General features: G+C 37.6%; 1 protein-coding gene across 4 annotated transcripts in view; it reads left to right on the forward strand.

Moving 5' to 3' along the window:
* The window catches only part of snx7 (sorting nexin 7), a 96,210-nt gene that overhangs the window by 50,634 nt on the left and 28,200 nt on the right, over nucleotides 1-17,376 (forward strand). For 3 of the 4 annotated variants that reach the window (XM_043698871.1, XM_043698872.1, XM_043698873.1), the window contains 6 exons: nucleotides 425-535; nucleotides 3,561-3,719; nucleotides 9,885-10,083; nucleotides 11,060-11,259; nucleotides 12,771-12,857; nucleotides 13,060-13,164. In XM_043698871.1, the coding sequence (XP_043554806.1) occupies nucleotides 425-535; nucleotides 3,561-3,719; nucleotides 9,885-10,083; nucleotides 11,060-11,259; nucleotides 12,771-12,857; nucleotides 13,060-13,164 (861 nt within the window). Of the gene's footprint in view, nucleotides 1-424; nucleotides 536-3,560; nucleotides 3,720-9,884; nucleotides 10,084-11,059; nucleotides 11,260-12,770; nucleotides 12,858-13,059; nucleotides 13,165-13,884; nucleotides 16,813-17,376 lie in introns of those variants that run through there. The other variant, XM_043698874.1, reaches the window with a different exon arrangement.

Genomic DNA, 17,376 nt, shown 5'->3' on the forward strand with positions numbered 1-17,376 from the left:
TAGACTGTATTTCGAGAGATTAGCTTTGCTGTTCTGAAGAACGGTCTCTGTACCTGAAACATTAACTCTGCTTTCTCTGCACAGATCTGTGAGACTTGCTGAGTATTTCCAGCAATTTCTGATTAGATTCATTTGGTATCATGATCTACTTCTCACAACTATCCAGTTTGAATTCTGTTTTCTATTTTGTTATTAACGTGATTTGATTATCTGATTAAACATTTTTTAATAATTTGATGTACTATAAGTTCTCAGTACAGTAGTTTTCAACAAATCACCCTGAAGGAATCTTTGAATAGTTTGTGGTGCTTTATCCACATAATAAAGCTCATCTTTTGTAGTAGAAGGTATCTTTTAAGTATGTGACTGTTTCAAAATAATCTGTACTGTTGTTCTCTGCTTAATAATGCCACTTATTTTATAGACAACTCGAAGTGAGTTTGACTCCTGTGAGTATGAGGTTCGTAGACGTTACCAAGATTTCTTGTGGCTAAAGGACAAACTTGAAGAAGCTCATGCTACTTTAATTGTTCCTGTAAGTGTAATATGTCTAGCAAATTGTATACTTGGTTATACTGGGATCTTACCAAAGTTTCCAAAAAGCATCTTTTATTTTTCACTGCATGCATGTGCACTCAGTGTTACATTGTGACATTTTGTGGGAGGGAAGAAGATGATCCATTACATAAAAATAATCAAATCTCTGTTCAAGAGTTCAATTTCTTCAATTAACCCAATCTTAACAATCATGGCTTTGAACCCAAGGTTAAAGGTAAGCAATTAGATTCCAGAAGTTAGAGATCAGAGCCAAAAATATGGTATCGTTTCTGATTTGATTTATTCACAATAGTGCAGACTGTTTTTCTATAAATGGATTCTGTGGAGTAGGGGCACCTTAATAGATTGGTATCACTTCACTGTTGATGCTTGGAAATAAACTTCTAACTTTGTGCACAAATTACATAATTACTTACCAGAAAAAAAAAGTGTCAAACCTAGTAAACTTCTCCCTCCTATGATGGAAATTGTCTAATATGTTTTCTAGCCGCGAACGTAATTTAAACTTGAGGCCTTCCCCTTCTCGATGGATAGCGATATGAGACGTCTATCATAATGCTAGAGGATTTAGCCCAAGTTTAGTCTTTTTGTATTATTCAGGCGATTTGGGCTTTGCTGACTGTGATAGAGATGTACAGCAGGGAAACAGACCCTCAGTCCAACTTGTCCATGCCGACCAGATATTCCAACCCAATCTAGTCACTCCTGCCAGCAACTGGCCCATATCCCTCCAAACCTTCCTATTCATATACCTATCCAAATGCCTTTTAAATGTTGCAATTGTACCAGCCTCCACCACATCCTCTGGCAGCTCATTCCATACACGTGCCACCCTCTCCATGGAAAAGTTGCCCCGTAGGTCTCTTTTAGATCTTTCCCCCCTCACCCAAAATCTGTGCCCTCTCTAGTTCTGGACTCCCCAACCCCAGGGAAAAGACTTTGTCTATTTATCTTATCCATGCCCCTCAGGTTTTATAAACCTCTGTAAGGTCACTCCTCAGCCTCTGATGCTCCAGGGAAAACAGCCCTTGAGTATTCAACCTCTCTCTTTAACTCAAATCCTCCAACCTTGGCAACATCCTTGTAATGTAGTGGTGAGCTGCCTCCTTGTAACACTGCAGTCTATTTGGTCTGGGTGTAACCACAATGTTTTGTAGGGAAGGAGTTCTGGAATCTTAATCAAGAAACAGTAAAGGACCAGCAATATAGTTCCACATTAGGATGGTGAATAGCTTGAAGAGGAAATTGCAGAAGGTGTTTCCTTGTATCTGCTCCCATTGTCTTGTCTTGTGTTGTGCTACTGTTTTTTATTTCATAGTTAGTCCAGCTAATCTTAGTCACCTTGTCTGAAGATCATAAGGTGGAGTACAACCAAAACACTCAACATCAGGAAATACAGATTAACAAAAGATTAACAAGAAAACTGTAACAGAGGTGGTTGGTTATGTTTAAACAAGTAGAAAACACGCAAATAGAATAACAGAGGTAAAGTCATTGATGGAAAAAATGGTCGAGTAGCATGAGCAGAGATTAGCCCTCAAACCCTTAACTGACTGTTGTGCTTTGGAGAGCTTGAAGTTGGTCACCTGAGCCACAACAGTGTTCACGTGGCTGATCAGCTTGATTTGTTCCATACATCAGCTGTGTTGGCTTGTTAAATCTAGAAAGTTTCTGTAATCTCATGGGAAAAGTTCTGTGATTTTATTTTTCTTCTGCTATTGTTTCTAGGCTGCACTCCCTCGATCGAACAAAACTCCAGAATATTTGTTTAACCTGGCTGCACAAGATTTTTGAGTGGGTTTTTAATGTCCTGATTAAATTAGCGCTGTTGTTTCTGCAGCGTGAGTGAGCACTGAATGATTCAAATCACCTCATGGAGAACAAATCAACAACTGAATCTCCAACTCCTGTTCTATAATCCAGTTATCCATTGAGTTTTCAGGGTGTGTAGTTGTAAAACTTTATACTTCCAATGTATAGCAGCTACTGAACATATAGATTTTTAAAGAACAGAACCTGTATACATAATCCTTTACAGGCCTTTAATAAAATTTTTGCTGTCCAAGATGTATTTTTGCATGTTTATTTATTTCCATTTTCATGACATTGAAACCTTTGTGATACTTGAATGCAAGCAGGAATCTGAAGTGGAAAGCAATCACTTATTGCCAGCTTAGTAGCCCAGTTGTCATCAATGGATGTTCTCAGCAGGTTTGTTTATGAAGTGTGCCTAGCATGTTTGTGTGGAACATGAGTTTTATTTATGCTATGGTTTATTTACTACTTGTGTGCAGTTCATGTGCGTTTTTGTTCTTACTGTGTTTGAAACTACAGAGAAAATCTAATGATAGCATAACATCACAGACCTTATTTTTCAACTAAGTTAAATGTATCTTTGCAATTTTGATGCTTGCAAGCAAACAAAATAACTTTGATTGTTCTTGGAATATTTTGTTTATTTCATGGGCATGATTGCTATAAGAACAAGCTTGCCAATATAACAAGTACACTTTCTAATAATTTGTTATTTTTTGAGTTTTCTCCATAATTTGCGTTCCCCATCTTCAACCTCTCAAAGGCACAACGTTGTCTTGAATATGATTTTGTGCATCAAATTGGTTATCATTCAAGTGAGCCATGTCAATAATTGTCAATGTGCCTTTGGTATTGATTAGATTTCAAACCACAGAAAATACAAGCTTGAACAAATTAATCAAACCTACCCCTTGCTATTTTTGAATGGTATTACAGGAATTCTTTTGTACAGTATTTTAGCTAAAAATTCCAGTCATTCCCATAAATTCAATGCATTTGGAGTTCAGATGCATTTTGGAGTTGATTTTATATAGAAACTCTAAGATACGTTTTCTCATTTATTTTAGCAGTCTTATTTTGAAATAAATTGTCAAAATAAAACTGCAGTGGTGCGATAATTCACTGTGGATGAATATTCCATAATTATGTGAATGTAAAAATATTTTTATCTTTCTCTTTTTCCTTAGCCATTGCCAGAGAAATTTGTAATGAGAGGTATGGTGGAACGCTTCAATGAAGATTTCGTAGCAACGCGACAGAAGGCACTACATAAATTTTTAAACAGAATTGCTGACCACCCCACTCTGTCTTTTAGTGAAAATTTCAAAATATTTCTAACAGTACAGGTATGGGTTAACTCTATTCCTCTCTATCTATTAATTTGCAAAAGTTCCTTAGGTTAGTGTCCTAGGTCCAGTCATTTTCAGCTGCTCCATCAACGGCCTTCTGTCCACATAAAGTCAGAAGTGGGGATGTTCACTGATGATTGCACAGTGTTCAGCATCATTTGCAACCCTTCAGATGGTGAAGCAGTCTGTGTGCAGCAAGATCTGGGCAATATTCAAGTTTGTGCTGAAAAGTGACATGTAAGATTCATGCTATACAAATGTCAGGCAATGAACACCTCCAGTAAGAGACAAACTAACCATTGCCCCATGGTATTTAATGGTTTCACTATCACTGAACCCACAATTGTCAACATCCTGGGGGTTACCATTGACCAGAAACTCAGCTGGACTTGCCATATAAATACAGTGACTACAACAGTAGGTCAGAGACTAGGAATACCTCAGTGAGTAACTCTTGACTCTCCAGAATCTGTCTGCCATCTACAAGGAACAAGTCAGGAGTGTTGGGGAGTACTCCCCAGTTGCCCAGATGAGTACAGCCCCAACAACAGTTCGGACTTGATACCATTCAGGATACAACAGCCTGCTTGGTAAACACCAGAACCACAAACATGCACTCCGTGAGTTTTGAAAGGATTTGTAGCTCAGGTTGAGGTTCTGGATGTAAGTTTGCTCACTGAGCTGGAAGGTTCACTTTCAGACGTTTTGTCATCATAATAGATAATATCATCAGTGAGCCTCCAGTGAAGCACTGGTGTAAGTAACCTGCTTTATATTTGTGTTTAGATTTCCTTGGTTTGGTGGTGTCATTTCCTGTTCTTTTTCTCAGAGGGTGGTAAATGGGGTCCAAGTCAATGTGTTTGTTGATGAGGTTCCGGTTGGAAAGCCATGCTTCTAGGAATTCTTGTGTGTGTCTTGTTTGGCTTGTCCTAGAATGGATGTGTTGTCCCAGTCAAAATGGTGCCCTTCCTCATCTCTATATAAGGATACTAATGGGAGTGAGTCATGTCTTTTTGTGGCTAGTTGATGTTCATGTATCCTGTTACCTAGTTTTCTGCCTGCTTGTCCAATGTAGTGCTTGTTACAGTTCTTGCAAGGTATTTTGTAAATGACAGTAATTTTGCTTCTTGTCTGTATAGAGTCTTCTAAAATCATTAGCTGCTGTTTTAATGTATTGGTGGGTTTGTGCCTAGAAAACCAGCGCACATCCATCTAATGGAGCAAGGGCAGCAGATACATGGGAACATCACCACTTGCAAGTACCCTCTAAACCACTTTTGGAAATGTTTCACTGCTCTTTCAATATCACTGGGTCAAAATTCCAGAATTCACTCCGAAATGGCATTGAAGGTGTACCTTCAGCAGGTGGACCACAGCTGTTCAAGAAGGCAATCACCATCACCTAATGGCAACTAGGAATGGACAATAAATGCTGGCCCAGGCGGTGCCCATGCCCCACAAGTGAACAGATTTTTAAAAGTACAGAATTGTGCAGGGAGGCCTGTGACCAGTGGAGTGCCACAAGGATCAGTGCTGGGTCCTCTACTTTTTGTCATTTACATAAATGATTTGGATGCGAGCATAAGAGGTACAGTTAGTAATTTTGCAGATGACACCAAAATTGGAAGTGTAGTGGACAGCGAAGAGGGTTACCTCAGATTACAACAGGATCTTGACCAGATGGGCCAATGGGCTGAGAAGTGGCAGGTGGAGTTTAATTTAGATAAATGCGAGGTGCTGCATTTTGGGAAAGCAAATCTTAGCAGGACTTATACACTTAATGGTAAGGTCCAAGGGAGCGTTGCTGAACAAAGAGACCTTGGAGTGCAGGTTCATAGCTCCTTGAAAGTGGAGTTGCAGGTAGACAGGATAGTGAAGAAGGCGTTTGGTATGCTTTGCTTTATTGGTCAGAGTATTGAGTGCAGGAGTTGGGAGGTCATGTTGCGGCTGTACAGGACGTTGGTTAGGCCACTGTTGGAATATTGCGTGCAATTCTGGTCTCCTTCCTATCGGAAAGATGCTGTGAAACTTGAAAGGGTTCAGAAAAGATTTACAAGAATGTTGCCAGGGTTGGAGGATTTGAGATATAGAGAGAGGCTGAACAGGCTGGGGCTGTTTTCTCTCGAGCGTCGGAGGGAAAACACCTTATAAATGTTTACAAAATTATGAGGGGCACGGATAGGATAAATAGGCAAAGTCTTTTTCCTGGGGTCGGGGAGTCCAGAACTACAGGGCATAGGTTTAGGGTGAGAGGGGAAAGATATAAAAGAGACCTAAGGGGCAACTTTTTCATGCAGAGGGTGGTACGTGTATGGAATGAACTGCCAGAGGATGTGGTGGAAGCTGGTACAATTGCAACATTTAAGAAGCATTTGGATGGGTATATGACTAGGAAGGGTTTGGAGGGATATGGACCGGGTGCTGGCAGGTGGGACTAGATTGGGTTAGGTTATCTGGTCAGCATGGACCGAAGGTTCTGTTTCCATGCTGTACATCTCTGACTCGATACGTGCTTTAAAACATTGCCTAATAAAATATATATATATCTTGTGTTTTCAGTATAAACAATATTTGAATTGATATTTCTCAAGGGTAGTTGTTTTCAGAATAATTAATCTGTTTGGATTTCATTATATCATTGGGGTAGGTTTTCCTCTGGACATACCATTGTTATGTGGGTGTAGATCAGGATCCCTCAGAATACTCCTTGTAACACTGAAGGGATTGCCTGGGAATCTGAATTTTATGCTGGGCAGTTTCACTACGCCTGGAAACATACAAAAATCTTCATTGAATCAAAGACTCAAGCCGATTTTGATGAAATTAAGTAAAATTATTTAGTCAATAAAAGTTGACTATTAAATGCATACTTACTCAGGAGTCAGACTATTAAAATGACTTAACCACTTACCTCGCTGGCATGCCCCAGACCCTGACCCAACATCGCCTTCTGAATGAGGCTAGGACTAACTACCATATGAAACTTTTGTAGTAACGTCCTGTAGATGAGATGATTAGCTTCCAACAACCACAACCATCTTCCATTCCAAGTAACACATGAAACTTCAGCGGTGTGAGGAACAGTATATAAAATTCGAGTGAGGGATGATGGTTTTTGAAATGCAAAGCACTAATAAAGAGCTTCAGATATTTAGGAATTTAAAATTGATTCACAAGCCACTTAGAGGTGAAAATACATGTTTTTGTTTAATTTATGTTAAATGATCCACGATTATTAAATCTAAGTGTAATGCAGTTTTCTGGAACTTGTTTTGAAAACAAAGATTTCTCTGTCCTATTTTGAATGCTTAATGAAAGGAATATGAACATGTGGTCGAATACTTATTGTGCACCAATAAATTTCAATTTTTTGATGAGATTACAGATCTTTTTCACACCTATCACAACTAGCTCAGATTCTGGAAATGAAGTACTCATAATGTACTTGCGTCTGACTTTTCTCATCCTCTACTCAAAATTAAACTCTGATTTGCACCCTGAACTCATTGAGTTTAGCAAAAGTGCAATGAAAATGTGCAGTGTAGATCCCAGGTAAAGTAGCCATAGTCCCAGAAGACTAGGGCTGCGCTGTCATTAGATAAGACTGGTGGTAAATTTAATTTGAGGGTCATAATGCTTTTAGGGGAGGTGCAAGGTTGAAAAGTGAGACCTTAATGATAACCAATCCTAGCACTCTTGGAAAAGACATGTAAATCGTGACTCCAAGCATAATGTTCAAATCATACGGATAGAAGACCTCTAATCCAAACCTTCATTCTCTCAACCAAATGGTGATACTGAAAGCAATAGAAGAATATGGTGATATCTGCAAGACAACCAATGTAGTTCTATTCTGAATGTTTTACTTGGTATGGCATGTCCAGTGAAAGATGTGCACCTCACCCTTTATTTTCACCTTGGCCTATTTGCAGGTCAAAATATATATATATACATGCTAATCTTGCCTTATTATAGTGGTGTATAGATTGAAAATCCATGAAGTATACATTGTAAGAGGTTATGATTTCTAGTAAATAGGAACCTGCAATTCCACTCTGTGGTTGTGACCATCATTTTGGATGTTCCTAAACTATTATCACCATTTAGTCCAGAAAGTAATTGACTAAATCCTACTACAAGTTTATTTTTAAGAAATGTTTCTGCAATCATGCCAAGATGCATCAAACTGCTCCCAGGAAACCAAAAGGCAATTTTATGAGACATGCGTTAATAAAAGCATTGGGACAATGGCATGATCTAGTTTGATATACTTCATAAGAATGTTAATAAAAGCTATGCAGTAGCTTACTTTGTTCTGAAATTCCATGATTCAGAGACTGTTGCCTTAGCATTACAAGTTTATATGAATAATAGGATTTTACAGTTCAGAAAGAGGCTCTTTTGCTCTAAAAGACTGGGCTAAATATACACAGTCTCTCAGATCTTGCTCCATAAGCTTTAAGTTTTTCTTTTTGAATATTTATTCAATTCTGTCTGATTAACATAGTTAAGAATTCTGCTTTACCTATTTCTGGAACATTCTGTATACTACGTTGAACTTTCCTGTCAATCTTTTGATGATTTTCATTTTATACCTCCTAGATACTGAACTAATTACCAATAAAAATAGATTTTCCTGGACCATAATATAAATTTTGAACACCTGTACCAGATAACCATACAACTATCTTTGTTCTAAAGAAAGTAGCCCAGTTTTGATAGCCTCTCCTCAGACACTTGGACAACATCTGAGTTTAGTTATTTCTTCTGAATGGTTTATTGTCACTTGTACTCCACAGTGGAAACTTCAACTGCTGCCACAATCCTGTACCATTTTGAGTAGTTTAAGAATAAAAAGGAGGAGCTGAAATGGAGTCCATTTTTGTTCCAACACCTCCGCCATGAGCCCTGAACCCCGAACCAGTTGATCAATGACACTTGTGCCGCCACCCCTACCTGCCTGTGCTGGACCCACCAAAGTCAGAGTCCCCCCTCTTCAGGCACCATCTGGGCCCACCTTAGCAGGCTACTGATGCCAGTTCCCTTACTGGACCCACACTCTCCCTGCATCAGGAAGCTCCGGTTCCACTATACTGTCGTCACCTCACTGATAACCAGGAGTCCCCACTCTGGGCCGACCGCAATCAGGAGTTTTTGGCTGCGTTGCCACTGCTGCCTCATCAAGTCTTGGAGTCCCTACTCGGGGCATACCAAACTGCCGCTGCCTTGCTGATACCTGGAGTCCTCCCTCTGACTGTTGACCTTCACGATGTCACCTTCTCTGCCGCTGCTAACAGAAAGATGATGAAGAAACAGAAATGAAGAAAAGCGTCCGATCTGGAGCAAATGGGCTCAGGAGGCCGAATGCTGCCTACTTTGCCAGCGCCACCTTCTTGAAGCATCTTCTGTATGCTCTTTGACTTGAAATACCTTTCCTAAAGTGACATGCCCAAAACTTCAGTCTAATTGGCAGTCTGTAAAACAACATTTCTCTTTTTTTCCCCTATAGTTTTATCAATATTCTTCCACTTGCAATAATTTATCTTGAGTCCAAGGTCTTTGATCCTCGACTCATATCAAAACTTTATCACTTAATGCATATAACCTCTTCTATAGACTTTTTCCTAAAATCTATCACCAAGCATGCCTCCATCTAAAAATTTAATTGGCACGCTGTGGCCCCAGTACTAAAGTCAAGAGTGTCAGTGTGTTTTGGTATTCTGAAAGTACTTTAGGGGGATTTAGGTCCTGTGATTCTTTTTTTTTGTCAGCTGTGATCTAATATAATTAACTATGTTTTGTAACTGTTGATCATATGTCCAGTGGTGTGGTAATCCAAGAAAAGGCATAGCTCTAACATTAGAAGGAGGTCATATATTGGTACTGACCTGAATCATTTCTTCGCACAGGATTCTTCCAAAAAATCTGTTGCAGTTAGGTAATTTGAAAATTGGTAGGTTTTTGTTCAGTAAAAGTACTTTGGACATAAGGTAGACAGGTGAAAATACAGACTGGCCATAATCTAATTGAATGGTTTAAAACGGCGAAAGAGTGTCTGCTATTCATATGTCTTTATCTCATCCATTCCTTCTCGAATTTCTCATATGTCACATATCATTATTTTCCCTTCTGGGTTATTCACTTTTGCTTGCTTTAATGTAGGATTTAGCATCTCACAAGAAACTTGGTCCAGGATTCATCAGTAAAATGGGAGAAACAGTCAAGGCTGTTGCTAACACGGTCAGAACTATTAAGAATCGACCAGATGAATTCACAGCAAAGAGTGACTATGTGGATGTTTTCCGTCAGAAAATGGGAACTTTGGATAAAATAAGCCAAAGAATTTTAAAGGAGCTGAAAGGTTGGTACTCCATTTTCTATTGCAGGTGGTCATGAGTCGTAGAAATCAGTCTCTATCCCCCATTCATACCCAGGGGTATGCGGACAGATGTGTATTTGCAAAGGTATACAAATCGGCTCTACTTTGGGTCACTTCCCCCCCCTCCTCTCCCCTTCACATATACCAATCAGTGTGTCTTATCACATTTTTAGTATAGCTACTGCCTGCAGTTAACCTTTGGATGAGGAGACTGTGTCTCATAGGCAGACAGGAAAAGAAATGTAGCAAAGTTTATAGTCAATGCATGCTTTTCCTGGTCAGGTACATAGATTTCTGGTTTTTCCAGCACTGAGGTAGTCACTGGATTACATTGTTGACCTCTGGATCGATCAAGTTAGTGCACAAGTATTCCAGGCCTGCTTGGCACCTTGCTGGTAAATATGTCTTCTAATTTTAGCGTGCAGTACTTGGAAAGCAGAACACAATTTTATTACTGCTTTAAAATGTTTTGTCACATTTATGTCTCTGGTACCCATTTTTATATCAGATTCATTCTGTTGTGGTTAGGCATTGTAACATTTATCTGACGTTCTGAATGCCAGACTGTCTTAGTCCCAAGCCTTCTGGATTCAAGAGGTTACAGTGTGTCATCCTGTTCCTGGTTGAAACCCAATCCTCTCCCCCTCTCCTCTCTCCCTCTGGCTCTCATCTCTTTTCTCCCCCCCCACAAAAAAAGTGCACACACGTAGATACAGCACAAACAATGTTCTGATAATTTTATTTGTAAAACTGCAGCAGCATCTTCCACAGCTACCACAATATTGTTTCCCATTTTTAAGTTCACAGTTCTTAAAATAAGAGTTGCCTTGAAATCTGTCCAAATAGGTAGCATGTTTTGGATAAGTGCATTTCAGTTCTTGATTGTGATTCTTTGATTGTGATGTTTTGAGGTTGATGAGAAGGAAAGGATCAACTATATTTTTTTTTGCTTATAAAGAGCACTTGACTGAGATGAAGGAATACGGTCCCATTTATACTCTATGGTCAGAATCTGAACAGGATTTGGCTGAACCTTTGAAAGGAGTAGCTAGTTCTATTGAAAACTGCTGCAAGGCTATTGAAGGACTTACAATAGGCCTCTCGGAGGATTTGCTTCCTGCTTTGCATGAATATGTTCTATGTGCAGAAACTCTGAAGGTAGGTATTTTTTAATTTGAATCCCAAGGTCGTAAAATGATTTGGGCAAGTTTGGTCAAATCATAGGCTTATTTTAAGTGGATTTGCTTGTACTTTGTAGGTGAAGTGTGATGTTTAATATTAGATTGTTATTTTGTTAAAAAGAATTACAGTTTGTGTTCATAATTTACTTCCACATTCTACACTTACATAGTAAAAAATAATGAATTCTGTTGTTTAAACGGTTGTGAAGAGATTGGTCACATTAGCTTTGCAAAAATGAAATCGACTTAAGTGTCATTTGCTAACTTCTCAGTTATTTGCAAACAATAATCTAATCAAGGCTGTCCTGCAATGTTTTGATGTTGTGTCACATCAGATTTTTTTAAATTCTTGGGGGAAGGGTAATGCTGACAAGGCTGCAGTTATTATCCATCCCTAGGTTCCTCAAGAGGATAACAGCTGCCATCAATAGCTATGGCCTTTGATGATAGTACACCCAGGATAGGTTCGTGATTGAATGACTTCCTGCAAATCACTTGTTGGTTTATTTTAAATGGGATGAGCCAGAAATGATTTGCACCTATTGCAGAAGCATTATGGAAGAAATATTTTACAAGGTTTGACAGAAGAGTCCCATACTCTCATATGTATTTTATAGCTTTTAAAAAGAAAGCTAAATTTCTTCATTGTTTTATATGAACAATAGTCATCATATTGTGATGTCCTTGAGTAATTAGTAATTTGAATATTTATCATTTGACTTTGTAGTAAATGTCAAAGACTAACTTTTCAAAGACTAACTACAATTTTCTCAATAATGCATTTATAATAATGGCAATAATTGTAATGTGTTATTTCTGTTTGAGTGGTTGAATGGATTGGTCAGAGATTAACCTCAAGTATTTATTACTTTTTAAGGTTTAACTGTGGTACTAACATGCTATATTTGAGGTTCTATTCTATACAGTTCTTTTTGGTTCTGAGTTTCTATCTTTTTGCTATATATCAAAGCTCCCTCCTGTAAGACAAAGAGGCGCAAACTTAAACTCAGGGTTTATTTCAGTTTTTATAAACATTTTCTTCAAATACATTTGATATTGTGCTTTTTATTCTGTGCACAATGTAATGCAGCACACTTCCTAAAAATTATCATTTTTTGCATCATGTCCCGTAACAATGTTTGTCTATCAAAATTAATCATTGGACATTTGAAATGCCCATTTATTTAATATGTAATCTTGGTATTATTTAATTGATGGAACAGACTTTAATGCAGGGTACATAAGTGACATTTAAAAAAAAACGTGGAAATGACATTTCAGCTTTGACTCCAAAAGTAATTAAGGTACTAGATTTGTTGGCAATTACTGTATTGTTTAGATTTTTAATGCAACTCCGTGTTAGCAAGTGGAAGGAAACAGCATTGGAAATGTGTACTGCATATGTTACTGAAGTTGGTCAAGAATTTAGCTGTAGTTGTACTACATTACGCATAGTTGTAAGGTAATGTTTAACACTTCTTTCCTTAGTCAGTGCTGAAAAGAAGAGACTTAATTCAGGCAAATTATGAATCACAGGTCGATGCTTTAACTAATAAAAAAGCTGATCGAGAAATGGTAAGCATTTTCTTTTTATTTATTGTTTTCTTAATCAGAAAATTGAATAATTGAATTTAAGGTAACAAATTATATATTTGATTGTGGAACAAATACTCCATATATTTAATATGTAATTGATAAAACCAAATTTGTGCAAACATTTATAACCCGTATCCCACGACATGTTCTTTTGACTAAAATCTATCACTTCTATTATCAGCTGGAGCACTCTGACCTAAGTTTTACATTTGGTGCATTCTTGGGTAAAAACGCAGAGGAAATGAAGCTGCAGAAACAGCAGAAGATTGATCGTGAAATTGAGGAGGTATAGTAAAAAGTATTGCGTCAATCAGAATTATTTTTACTTTATCTTGAGAGACAACATTCTGTTTCATTCAGTAATTTTTTTCTTCCATAACTCCAACTTTATTTAAAGCAAAAGAGCATTGCCAGGGCATTTCCACATGAATTTTGATTAATTTTGGCGGCGGGAGGGGGGGAGGAAAGAGGCCTTTGTTTGTCCTCTTGTTAGCATGTGTAAGGAGCTTGATACCATGTCAGCATGTGGTTGGGGGGGAGCCTTTGATACATCACAATGTCATTTCACTGCTATGGTATTGAATATAGCCTTTGAATTAGGTTTTTGGAACATAGCCCTATAAATTGACTCTGTTGAGCTCTTTCCCCACCATCAGGAAATGAGTGAAACAGTACAATATTTCACTTGCCCCATTTAATCCAAAATTTTTCAAGTAGCTTAAATTACTAATCTAACCTGCTAGTAGAATGCAAAAGCATAAATCTTAGTGGATAAAGTTCTTTTAAAAAAAGAGTATAGTAACTGAGTGCGTATGTAAGCAATCACTTTGTGAACAAGTTAAATTTATTTAAAAAGGTTTGAAATTCTTATTTCCAACTTGTAAAATTCATCTCTCATCCATCGAGTTGCAAACTTCAGTATCCAATTATCCTTTCTCAAATATTTGTCATTTTGTTAAAATATTTTTCAGCTAACTTTTTAAAATTAATTACTACATATATTCAGTAACACTACAAGCTGAGTCATATAGTTTTTCCAGTGGACGACAGTGAGGAATGCAGATGCTGGAGATCAAGAGTAGAGACTGTGGTCCTAGAAAAGCTCAACAGATCAGACAGCATCCGAGGAGCAGGAGAGTTGACGTTTCAGGCAAAAGCCCTTCATCCAGGAATCCAGTTTTTCCATTGTAAATTTCACAGCTCCAATTTATAATGTTACTGTATTGCAAAATGTTTGAAACTGGATTTCATGATTTTCTTGGTGTTTGTTGTGTGTAATAGTTTATTCGGTGAGGAAAATGTAAAGAAAAATTGGTGATTTTTCTCAACGTCACTAGTTATGGAGAACAATTCAACTTTCCAATATTGATGCAAGCACTGGTACTATTTGCATACCCTGCAAAAAATACTAATATATGAAGAAAACTTAAATGGTTATTACATTGACAGTAGTCATGACTTTGCAACAAAAGTGTGTCTGGATACAGTTTGGATTTTAACAATCGGTTTTGAATCGGCTTTTCTATGTATGCACAATACCAGTTATGAATCCAAGTGCTGGAAAGAACCTCTATGTATTGCAAACATTTCTAATTCTTATGGGATCAGAACACAGTAGGATGGTATAATGCTATTGAAATGATAATCCAGAGGCCTGGATTAATGATCTGGAGCATGAATTCACATCTGACTACAGCAATTAAATAAATTCAAACATTAATTAAAATTAATAGTATGAAGTATATATTCTCCTTCATGGTGACCCTGACTACTGGATTGTCATTAAAGAAAAAATATATAATTTGTTTATGTCCTTGAGAGAAGAAAATCTTCAGTCTTTAACTGATTCAGCCTGTATATCTAGCCTCATAGCAATTGACTTAGTTCTGAAATAGCCCAGAAAGCCACTCTGTTATGTTCAAGGAAATGGCTCACTGCCATTTCAGCATTTAGGGTTGGATAATAAATTCTGGCTTTGCCAGCGACACCTACATCCCATCAAGGTAATAAAAACAAAATTCAAAATTAACTTCAAGAGAATTGTACAATTTCACAAAAATAAATAATTGGAGTAATGACTCAATCCACGCAATCTTAGCCAAGATTTGTTTTGAACAAAAATAAATTAATTGTATTGGGGGAGTGTTTCAGTATTTCCCTGCAATAGTGAGATTGATGATACACTGTAAACCTGGCTAGCTGGCAAGCCATTGCATCTGTATTTTCCAATGTCAGTTATTTCGGTTGGTTTGATGACTGGTTTGTGATACTGTGACACCATTCAATAAATCCCATACAGGATTCAATTCCCGAACCAGTTAAACTTACCATAAAGATCCCTCCCTTTCAACCTCTCCCCTCACCTGAGGTATGGTGACCTTCGGGTTGACGTCAGTCGTCTCTCTCTTGCGCGCTCTCTGTTGTGAGAGAGCACCATTGTGGACCTCTGGGACTGTAGGTACTTACTATTTTTTCAGCTAACTATATGTCAGCGAGTAAACAGTCTTATAGTTGTGGCCATTGAATGACAGCACTATTCACAGTCAGAGATGTTTAGATACTTTTCTGTCAGTTTAAATTGCAACTTCCGAGAGAGAAAAGTAGATTGCTATGTCTGAAAATCTATATTTTAACAACAAAATAGTGGCTAAAATATTTATAATGTGCTTGTACCAGGCATAATTGTAGTAAGAAAAGCTATTTTAATCAGGTTACATGATCTAAATTTTAATTAAATCTGAATGAGGTTTTCTTCCTATAAATGGCATAGCCCCTTGTTACTCCATTATTGAGCAGATAACCAAATCCAACCAAAATAGAGCGACAGACATTGTCAGAGTGAAGGGTTTGCAATGTCTCTTTATGCACCATTATTTGCTAATTTGGCTTCCACAGAAATGCTAATCTATATATTTGTGTATTTTTTAAGGGGTGGTCTTTTCAGAGGGAAATCATAATTCATTGCCATCAGTATTTTACTTGTAATTAAAGTAAACATGTTACATATCCCTTTCAGAGGAAAGGGTGATGTTGGATGTCAGATCCTGTTCAGCTCATCATTGAATCTTTTGTAAGGTATATGAAGTGCAATGTTTATTAATAGTATTAAGAGTGTGGTAAGGTAAACAAGTTGCAATAATAAATATTTAATAAGAGAGCAAGAAAATTCACGTTTTAAGTAAAGAAATACCAATATAGAAACAACTGCATAAATGAAAATGAAAAGTAGACAGCTTGTTTTCCATAAACATTTTCTCATGGCTTTGGATACAGAAAGAATAGTTGGTCTATATTTGAAGAGCTGTGACTTTTTAAATTTCAGAAGACAAGAGGACATAAGGCAATGAAAGCTTAATGTTACCTATTGGCCAAGCATGCTGGTGTTTTACCATCCTGGATTGCTTATTAGTACACTGTCTTCAAAGTGATGTACCACACATGACACCTTGGTCAACTGCTTTTGTATGTTAGTAGTGGTTAGTAATAACAGTGAGGCTGATCACTATCACTATGGAGTAAATTGGACAACAAACTTCCAAAACGCACCTTATGTTAAACATGGAAATATGTAATCTATTGTCACAGACACTCTGCTCTAACCAATACCCTGCAACAGTCCTTGCCAATGGACTCAGAACTGAAGTGCATTAAATTACAGTATTACCCACTCATCCTCACTTAAGACAACAGAAAACATTGTGGCAATTCAGGGGTAACTCACTTTTTCATAGCATAAGTGATGGAATCTTTTTTACTTCAAATTAATTTATATTGGAGACTTTCTTTTCGATTTCTGTGTTTCTCTTTCTCAACCCTGTCTTTCCCCACCTTGAATCTTCAACAGTTGTTTTTCTTGTTTAGATTTGACTTATGCAATTAAAGTTCTAAATATATCTAGTTGTGTGTATGCATGTTGTTTTGTAGCAGTGTTGAGTACTCTTGCTTCAATACAAACTCTACTTTATCAGCAGATTTCATGTTAGATAGAATTATTTAAGAATTGAATAAGAATTGAATACTTTTAGTTCGGATAATTAAATTTCTCCTGCCTGCAATAAGCCAACTAATTCTATTTTTGCTTGGTGGGTCAATTTAAATTTACACTAGTGTGACATTCGTTTGCCCAGTTTCCTGGCATCTGTTACATGCCGGTTGTTGTTCTGTTAGAACACTTGTTTCAATTGCAATCCCTACAGTGTGGAATCAGGCCATTTGGCTCATCAAGTTCACACTGATCCTCCAAATGCATCCACCCTGTCCCTGTAACCCTGCATTTCCCATGGCTAATGCACTTAGCCTGCACATCCCTATACACTATGGACAATTTAGCATGACCAATCCACCTAACCTGAACATTTTTGGACTACGGGAGGAAACTGGAGTACCCAGAGGAAATCCACACAGATTCAAGAAAAATGTGCAAACGCCACGCGGTCACCCAAGGGTGGAATAAAACCCAGGTCTCTGGCACTGAGGCAGCAATGCTAACTGAGCTATG

This window comes from Chiloscyllium plagiosum, chromosome 11 (assembly GCF_004010195.1).
Source record: "Chiloscyllium plagiosum isolate BGI_BamShark_2017 chromosome 11, ASM401019v2, whole genome shotgun sequence".
NCBI lineage: Eukaryota > Metazoa > Chordata > Chondrichthyes > Orectolobiformes > Hemiscylliidae > Chiloscyllium > Chiloscyllium plagiosum.